The sequence below is a fragment of the Simochromis diagramma genome, unplaced genomic scaffold, assembly GCF_900408965.1.
Source record: "Simochromis diagramma unplaced genomic scaffold, fSimDia1.1 OVJJ01000031.1, whole genome shotgun sequence".
NCBI lineage: Eukaryota > Metazoa > Chordata > Actinopteri > Cichliformes > Cichlidae > Simochromis > Simochromis diagramma.
Genome location: NW_024386983.1, coordinates 539,107 through 548,983, shown reverse-complemented (window position 1 = coordinate 548,983; position 9,877 = coordinate 539,107). Strand labels below are relative to the sequence as shown.

Here is a 9,877-nt window from a genome sequence, read left to right as displayed (position 1 = left end):
ATCCATCACATCCACACGCTCCTGTGAGGAATTCGTTTATGTGCATTTTCCCTCGTTAATGAAAACAAACACAAGCGGTGTAGCTTTGCGCTGCTGTGTTAAGACACCTGCTGTAGTTGTGCGTATCTTCCTGAGGTTAGGCATTAATCATCACAGTCTCTGTTCAAACGGTGTGCAGCTCAGGCTGTAAAGCTCAGGGGGGAGTTCGTGCCTCACCCTCGGCCTCCCCGCAGCTACGGTATGAAAATCCTACATTTTCTCCACCTCGATTTTCAGAAAACTTGACCTCCGACCTTTAAGTTGAGTTCACTGAGTTATCACGTTCACACAGACGTCCTGCTGCCCGCCTGTCCACAGGACCCGGTGTCTTTGTGTTTCTAACTGCATCTGAGGACGTCTCTGTTCATAGCTGCAGACGTGCTGGGCCGGGCGCCTGTTTTTCCCTTTTCTTTCATCGCGGCTCATCCAACGAGGAGCGAGACGTTGCTCCGTGTTGACATCATCACACGGCGGCTCTGCTGGGCTGAGCTCCGAGTGTGTGCTTGTGGTAAAGAAACACAGAGAGCTTGATGAGCTGCAGCGGGTCAGAGGAACCGCAGGTGTGACCTCACCTGTGGACGTCGCTCGCTCTGCGCCTGCCCGGGGATTTCTGCTCTCAGCGCTGTGACGTCGAACCATTTATTTAGAGCACATTTGTTACTCTTTACTTTCACTAAAGCTGACATTTTCACTCTTAAAGAGACGTCATCGTCCCCTTCCTCTCTTCTGTGGACTTTAACTTTTTTCCCCACTTCTGCTAAAAGCTGATAAGTGCCGATGAGCCTCGCCAGATAAACCAGAAGTCTCTAAATTTAGCTGTAAAGAATCATTACTCACAACTCAGTTGCTGGAAACGCCTTCAATATGCATATATGTGTGTGTGTGTCAGGGAGGCGGGGCTTGTGGTCACACTGACGACAGCAGCAGCGTGTTGCTAACAGGCAGGAAAACACCTTTCATGTGTCTGCAGCTTCCGCAGCTCCGAGCACATGATCTGCACTGACACACCGAATCAAACGCACCCAGAGGACCCGAAGAGAAGCCGGAGGGCCCGCTCAGTCCCTTAGGGATCCAACACGCGGTCCGAGAGCCCGGGAGGGGACGAGGCGGGAGCTGAAGATTCACTCAGGTTTGTTTTTAAGGGGAAACGATCGTGACTGTGTGGGAATGTCTGTTTCAAGGGGGACCATGTGAAATGGATGACCGGCACACTCACTCACACTCACACACACACTCACACACACACACTCACTCACACACACACACACACACACACACACACACACACACACACACACACACACACACACACACACACTGTGAAATAATGAACTAACAGAGTTGAAATCTGTGATCTGAGACAGTCATTTTCTCTTCCTGCTGCCGTCCTCGGGTCTCGTCGTCTCCTTTCAGTAGTTTTCTGTCTGATCACTTCTCGTCTCTGTGGTCGCTTTCGTGTCACTCTGGTGGTTTTACATCCTTTCGTGCTGAGCTTGTGTGTCTTTGGGGTTGTTTGACTGATTTAGAACAGGAAATGTCACCTCTGTGACAGTTTGGTAATCTTTTCACAACTTTTACAGCGTGTAGGTTTATTTTCTAACCTCTCCTCAATATTTCATATCGCTGTGTTAAAGGATTACAAATGAAGAACCAAAAGCTGCGTTCCTCTAACATCCAGCAGGGGCTCGAGCAGTGAGGTAAACATGTTTACAGCCTGATACAGAAACGGTTTAGCTAATTTCCTCACAACAACTGTACGTGACTCACCTGTTTGATTGTTTCAAGGCTTAACGTCTGCATAATTGGGGCTGTGGCCTCTCTGACTGGCAGGTAGCTGCTAGCTGTCTGCTGGCCTTCGCTTCGGCTCGCTGGAGTCCCTGAACTGGACCTCCGGACCCGTTTGTGATACAAAACCAGTGTGTAAACACTATGGTGTCCCTCTTTTATATACAGGCTGTTCCTTTTTTAAGGTTCAGGGGATAAAAATACTGAATGCATCCAAAAGCGGCAGGTTCCTGGGCACATGCTGAAATGCATCTTGAGACTCGTGGTTCTCCCCTTCAGCTTTCACCGCTTCGTCTCTGCGGTCTCGACACGGGTTTGGACATTTCTGCCTCCTCTGCTTGTTTATCATACGACTGCAGCTGCAGGTGGAAATTCTAGTCCCAAACCCTGGTGTCTGAGTGCCATGACCTTTAGATGACTCTTCATTTTCAAAGAAAGCTAAACCCCCGGTGTCGCTTTCTGTAAAGCTGATTTTCCCCCAGTTTGTGTGACTCAGTACAGACGATTTCCTTCGTCTAAATTTTCCTGCTTTATTTTCCTTATTTGGACGAAAAATGCAACGCAGTTTATTTTCACTTGGGTGCACATGCGTCGTCCTCCTGCCACAAATATTCACAGAATGTGGATTCATCCGCCGCTGAAAATAGTCCTGAAGACGAGGCTCTCTCCTCCTGTCTGATTAAAAATACCAGCGTTTGTGAGGCTCGAACAAAAGCCAGTGTTCAGGTGAAGCCACAGACAGAGAGGAAGTCAGATCGTGTTTGAGGCCACGTTCTCCTGGTTTGGGCTGAGAACTTCGAGGACTTCCTGTTCCACCTATGGGGAGCTCTTTCAGAACGAATGAGGCCCTCATGGGAACAACTGTTAAGGTAAAACACCTTTCTGTGAGTGTTGGGGGCATCATAGCGCCCCGGGGTGCTTTTTGGCATCCTCCATTTTGATTTGGGGCGTGAAGCGAGCAGCGGCCTCCTGATAGCATCACTTTCAACCACCACGCTCAGCCGCTTCAGCCGGGCTTTAACTTCAGGTGACCATATTTTGAAAAAGGACACTTGGCCCAGTCATGAAGGACTTTGATAAACTTTGTTTAAAGAAAATTTTAACATATTTAAATGATGCTTTTTCTGTGCCGTTAATGAATGGTGAAAGTCAAGAAGTCAACAAGTGCAAAAAAAGAGGACGCTTGGTCACCCTACTTTAACTTCTAACGTCTAGTTACCGTTAAGAAACGAGCGCGTGGAGGGAGGACGCCCCGCTCTAAGCGTTAGCAGAAAGTGAATGTTTTTGGGACAGAATCACCTTCAGAGTGAGGAAAACTGAAGGACGTGAGCAGGCTGACCAACGGTCCTCTTCTTTGGAAGTCAAAATATGACACGAGTGATGTTTTATTACGGAAGGCGGATTTGTGAAAATTAAAATGTGACTTTTTGTGCAGAAGCAGGTGGAAATAACTTGTTTAATGTGTGCAGCTCGCGGCGGTTGGCTCAGTTCAGCTTCGGTGGTTTGATGGGATCAAAAAGAAATGTTTTTGCATTTAAATGCAGCAGATCTGTGATCCTGACTCGACGTTACAGGATGTTTCTTACCTGCTGATCCTCTCTGAGAGGATTATCACCAGGACAGGATACGTGCCGATGCTTTGCAGCTGTCATCACAGAATCTGCAGTGTGTTTTTCTTCGACATGAAAATGAGCTTCCGTGTTCGCGAGCTTTCTTTTCTCTGACTTCCTGCTTCACACAGGTTTGCTGCGACCACAGAGCTTATTTTAAATCCTGCACGTCAGCGTGTGCCCGTCTCACACCTCGGGCTCGCTGCTGTTTCTGAAAAAGCAGAAATGCTCAGAGGTCAGAGGCTCGTATGTAAACATAGAAAGCAGCTTCTCAGCCTTTTTATGTTTACGTGACGGTTACATTCATAAATGCTCCGCTAACAACTGCTGATGTACTGAGCCTCAAAACCAGAACTTTTGGTTTAATGTTCTATAAGATGTGCAGTTCATCTGGTTTGTGGCTGCTTATAATAATGTAGATAACAGGAAATGATTCACGATAAGAAAACATCTACAAACATCATAAATAACAAGTTTGAGGGGAGCTTGTTAGAAGATGAAGAAGACCTGAAACCAGCTGGGAGCAGCTGTGTCGGCACATCGGGAGGATTCAGTAGCTGCTGCTTGTTTTCAGGGTTTAGATGGTGAGAGATCTGAGGTAAACCAGACGCTCTAACAAACTTCAAACAGGGCGCTTCATGATGATTCCTCTGATTTCAAAACTTATTGACAAAAACCTGTGAGTTTGAGATTGTAGGCGTGCTGGATTTCCACTGTGAGCGTGAGAGGAAATTTAGTGCAGCTGAGTGTTTGAAGCCGTCGGCTGTAAACCTGTTTCTGTGTCAGCTCCTGTTTCAAGTCTGTTTAACTGAAGGGAGAAAGTGCCCTGAACACAGACACATCACAGACACATCACGGACACATCACAGACACATCACAGACACATCACAGAGTCACATCACAGACACATCACAGACACAGACACGGATACATGTCAGTTAAGATCAGATGAGACTGTGTGTGGCTGATCAGCACGTCCTGTTTACAGCAGCAGCTGCTAAATTCTTCTAAAGTTGAGTAAATGTTTGTGCAGAGAAACGTGTCTGTGCTGTTGCTCTGATTTCAATGTGTTTGTCTCTGTTTCTGTGTGTGTGTGTGTGTGTGTGTGTGTGTACCATGTTTACATATCTTTGTGAGGACCAACAGCCCTTATGCGGACAAAATCCCCGTCCCCACAAGTTTGAAGGCATGTTTGAGACTCAGAGTGTGGTTTTAGTGTCAGGGTTACAGTTATGTTATGGTTAGCATTCATTCTTGATGGTTAGGGTGAGCAGCTAGGGAAAACATTATGTCAGTTAGATGTCCTCACTAAGATATGAAAACAAGTGTGTGTGTGTGTGTGTGTGTGTCACAGCTGCTGCAGATTGGCAAACTTGCATGTAACAGTTTGAGTGAACCACTTGTGTACGCCGGGATCTCTCAGAGCCCCGCCCCCTGCTTGGCCGATGACCTCTCACAGTTTAAAAGGATAAACTCTCATTGGCTCGTGCCAGCAGCTACAGCACCTCCTTCCCACCTCAAACCTTCCTGCTTCTTCTTTGCTTCCCTCCTACTGCAGAGCTTTCCACTTTTCCCTGTCAACCTACACGCTTTCCTTCTCACCGACCCTTTAACACATTCATGCTCGCCTACACATCTATGCACCTGTACCTAAACTGGCCCCTTTTCCATGCTTCTCATGAATCCACTGCCAAATATGTGAAATAATTTATGAAATAAAAACATTTTTTGCAGGTGCTGGGAAAGAAATGAAACCAGTGTGTTTAAACTGACTGCAACACTTTCAGTGCAGACAGATAAAAACATGTGATTGTGCATTTTTAACGTGTGCTCGATCGATCTCTCTGCGTTTCTACGGAGTGAGATGAATTCATCCGACGCTGTAATACAAATGAGATTTTGTGGTTTAACCTTTGGAGTGGATCCTCTTCCTGTTTTCAGGTCGACAGCCCTGCAGCCTCTCTGCTTTCACCTCCCGACGAGCGCCACCTTACGATGACTCCTGCCACCAATCTCAGCACCGGCGGCGCTCCGGAGGAGAAGCCCTGCATCGTCAACGACCAGATGGGACCCTTCACAGTTGTCTACATCCTCATCTTCATCATCAGTCTGCCTGGAAATCTGGTGTCAGTGTGGGCCTTCATCCGCAGCCCCAGAGCCAAGGTAGGCGGGACGACTCGAGGTGAAAAGTGAGGCAAATGTCCTGTGGCGAGGTGTCACATGACAGTGTAAAGGTGCTTGAAGAGCACGTATTAGATAAGAGAAGAAGAAGTGATGAGAGGATTTGTGGTCAGTTATGGTGAAATGAGCTGGAACGAGGATTTGTCTGACCCCGTGACTCACTGTAAGCTTCTCTTTTCCTCGGACATAGAAGAAGATTTAGAAAGTCGAGGTTTTAAAAATGAAGCTTTAAAATGAAATCGTCCATCAGCCTCTGACTCCTCTGAGCTCAAAGCTCTCAGATGGAGATGTGGACAAAAAGAAGGCAGATTTAAAGCCCTTTTGCATCAGTACCTACTCAGATCAACCGCTTTTCCATTACAACCCAGTGTGCGTGCTTGTCGTCATAGCAACGCATCTGTGTGGCCAGCGACATAATCATGTGATATGAACGCTACAAGAAAGGACGTCGAGGCAAGAATAAACATGCTGCTTTCCTTCGTTGCCGAGTTTAAAAAATGACAGTTTTAATTTTTGCGAGTGAGACGCTCTCATGACTCATCGAGTGGCGCTTCTGACCGGCCAATATGTGGCACGCAGTCTGATGATGTCACATTTTAGTACCTGCCTGGGTGAGCAGGTACTATGACCTAATGGAAAACCCTGGAAACCGTGGCGAACAGTTGCCAAGTCGATCCGATTAGGTACTAATGAAAATGGGGCTTAAGACGCTTCAGCACAGCCTTAAAAACACCCATGAACACACATTTACCCCAGTGTGGGGTAAGTACTCCTACCTTACCCAAACTACAGGTTCTGGACAAATTCAAAGAGCTTTTGGTCATTTTAAATTTACTTTGTTAGAATTTATTAATTTTCCCCAGAGCTGCAGTTCCTCTAATGTCCACTGGAGGCTCCGACAGTGAGTCAGTCCCCACAGTCCTGCATGTTCAAAGGGCCAACAGAACTGCTTCACAACAAATGCATGAAGTGTGATTTATTTTAAACTCACCTGGTTAAATTGTATTAAGGCAGCTGCAGCACAGGTGGCTGTAGTAGCAGAGCTGATGATCTGAGTCCGTGTCCATGTTTAGATGTTTTTGTGTCCCTCAGCAGAAGAGCGCCAGCATCTACCTGATTAACCTGCTGGTGGCCGACCTGCTGCTCCTGCTCGCGCTGCCCTTTAAGATCATGAAGGACCTCGGGGTGGCGCCGTGGAACCTCATGGTGTTCCACTGCCAGGCCAGCGCCGTCACCATCTACATCAGCCTCTACGCATCCATCGCCTTCCTCGCCTTCATCATCACGGACCGCTACCTGCAGGTACTCTCCAAAAATGTTCAAAAGCAGCGCTCTGGTTAGTGGGCACCACGCACCGTGCAGTCTTTCTTATGTGTTTAGATTGAAATCATTTTCAGACATCAGAAACAAGAATGTGAGTGTCCTCCTGCAGGAATGCCACACTGTGCGCTCTCTGCGGCTTCAGGAGGTCGGCTTCGCCCGGCTGCTGTCGCTGGTCGTCTGGCTGCTGCTGCTGCTCATCATGGTGCCCAACATGGCCCTGCCCATAAAACAGGTCAAGGTAAGGCAACAGTCCTGACAATAAAGCCTCTGTGACCGTTGGAGGTGCACGATTCACATGTCTAAAGTGCACCATGCAGGCCGGCGGCGGCTCTTGGAGACGTTTTGTCCTCTGAGCAGAAGGAGGTGACACTGTGCCTCAGACTGGTGTGTTTCTGTTGCTCCTGCAGGAGCAGACCTACCTCAGCTGCTCTTCTCTGAAGAAGGACATCAGCCTTCACTGGCACGCCCTCACGGTCTTCCTTTGCACGGCGCTCTTCCTCAACGCCTCCGCCGCCACGCTCATCTCCAGCACCCTGGCTGTCAAAAAGCTCCTGCGCAGCCGCAGCGACCCCAAACTCTGGGCGAACGCCAGGAGGGTGGCGGCAAGCGTGGTGGCTGTGGCGTTGGCCTATGTATTCAGCTTCGTCCCCTACCACGTGGTCCGCACGCCGTACACGCTGGCCCAGACCAAACTCATCACAGACTGTGAAACCAAGAAGCGGCTGTTTCTGGGGAAGGAGTCCACTCTGCTGCTGAGCGTGCTCCACCTCTGCTTCGACCCGCTCATCTTCTTCTACCTTAACGCCCCGTTCAGACACACCATCAGAAAGCTGTTTCCCTGCCTCGGAAACCACGCCATCAGAGACGCAAAGGAGGAGGCGGCAGAGGAAATGATGCAGCCGGCGACCTCTGCACAGCAGGAGGCTGCATGCTAACCGCACCGTCTCCTCTAGGATGGTACTTAGCTTAGCACAATGACTGGAAACTGTTAGCTTAAAATGCTCTCTTGAAAGACTACAAACATGGACTAAAGACTTACAGATGCTCCTCCATGTGCAACAGGATTCAACTTGACTTATTAAACTTATAGATTATTACTCACTGTTCAGTTTTTATCAGTGTGACTGGTGTTAATAAAATGAGGACTAACAGGTGAAATGATTAAACTCTGTGATGCTGTTACATGGACTGTAACTTTATATTATTATTAATTCATAAAGATGAAACAAAGAGAACAAACCCGATTGGTCCTTTTAAGTGCTGTGAGCGTCTGTCACCAGCAGAGGGCAGCAGTAACCAGTGTTCACCACAGTGCTCCTCAACTGAAACACCTTATAGAACCTTATGATATCCCGCTTGTCCTTTTCAACAGAGGACACAATTATTAAAGCTAAATACCACAACAAAAAACATTTTTAATGTCATGACAACAGGTCAGAAAGCAGAATCTAAACACTGTGATGACGATGTACTTAAAGTGTGTCTTGGGAACATTTATTGAAGAAGTCTTTTGCCAATAGCCATATCCTAGATAACCGTCCTTTCTGAAATCGAACACCATGATGATCCAAAAAGGTTGAGTCTGTTCATCTGGAGGTTTCAGTGCGAGAAACGTTTCATCATCATCAGCTGACTTCTTCAGTCTCAGCTGACTGCAGGTTTCAACCTTATAAACAGGACATTTGAACAATGACTGAAACCAGCAGCACTGATGAACAACGGGCTGGGAGGTCAGTTCATGATCATTAATATACAAATTCTCATGACCACTGATCAAAGCCCACTGATCAATAACCATGAGTACCATTCACAGAGAGTTGGGGAAAGGCTGCAATCACAGCATTGTACGATGGTGACAGATGTACCCTTAGGCCCCCTCCTCCATTCAGAGATGGTCTTTCCCTCACGTTCCTTCAGTGCTGCTGGTTTCAGTCATTGTGCAAATGTCCTGTTTATAATGTTGGAAACCTGCAGTCAGCTGCGACTGAAGACGTCACCTGATGATGACAAAATGTTTCTCCCACTGAAACGTCCAGATGAACAGACTCAACCTTTTGGGATTTACTTACCTGGATGATTGAGCGTGCATCAGCACCGCGATGAGTGACTGACCTCACACAGAGGTCAGGTCAGAGTGCTGCTGTCTCAGGAAGAAGATGATGACAATGGACCAAACTAATGAGTGATTAAAGTGAACGGCATGTGCTTTTTCTTATTTCACTCATACTTACTCATATTAATCCTGCTTCAGGAAATGATGTTCACGTTAACTGATACCAATACCAGCACCGATAATATCGATTTGCCCAACTTTACCTTGAAGCAGAAGGACAACTGAATATCTCCAAAGGAAAATGGACTCTGAAAAAGGAGGAGCCTCAGTCAGAGCAGTAAGGAACCAGGACTAAAAGAAACAGTATAACAGACAAATAAGGCTTTTAAGTATGAATAAACTTACCTCTGGTTTCTGTAGCTTAGTCAGTAAATGGTAAATGGCCTGTATTTATATAGTGCTCAAAGTCAGTGTTTGTAGTTGTTACCACAGACTGTTCCCAAATCACCGACACAGTGACGGTAACTGATTTATGCGCATATGCTATTAGCTAATGCTACTCAGCCTGGCTAGCAAGCTCCTGCTAGTACCAGCCAACCATAAATGGTCTGTTACTACAGTAACCTCACAGCAGCCATATTTTTGATCAGATGATGTCATTAAAAAGGCTCCAACAGCACAAACACGGTCCACAGGTCCAGTTCAGGGACTCCAGTTAGCTGAGGTGACGCCTAGCACACAGCTAGCAGCTACAGCTAGCAGCTACAGCTACCTGTGTCCCCATCCACCTGTCAGTCACAGAGGCCACACCTCTAATAACGCAAACGTTAGGCTTTAATACAATTTAAGTTGAGTTTTAAAGGTGAAGTTAACGTTGGAGACCAAA

General features: G+C 47.1%; 1 protein-coding gene across 2 annotated transcripts; it reads left to right on the top strand.

The window, feature by feature from the left end:
• Positions 1-929: 929 nt before the first annotated feature.
• On the top strand, positions 930-8,120 carry gpr171 (G protein-coupled receptor 171). Of its 2 annotated transcripts, none has more exons than XM_040039775.1 (5): positions 930-1,168; positions 5,376-5,597; positions 6,711-6,917; positions 7,048-7,176; positions 7,346-8,120. In XM_040039775.1, exons 2-5 carry the CDS (start codon positions 5,430-5,432, stop codon positions 7,871-7,873), a joined length of 1,032 nt encoding a protein of 343 aa, XP_039895709.1. In that variant the 5' UTR covers positions 930-1,168; positions 5,376-5,429; the 3' UTR covers positions 7,874-8,120. The 2 variants fall into 2 exon arrangements, with proteins under 2 accessions (XP_039895709.1, XP_039895708.1); XM_040039774.1 differs by having other exon boundaries at positions 6,708-6,917.
• Positions 8,121-9,877: the final 1,757 nt, after the last annotated feature.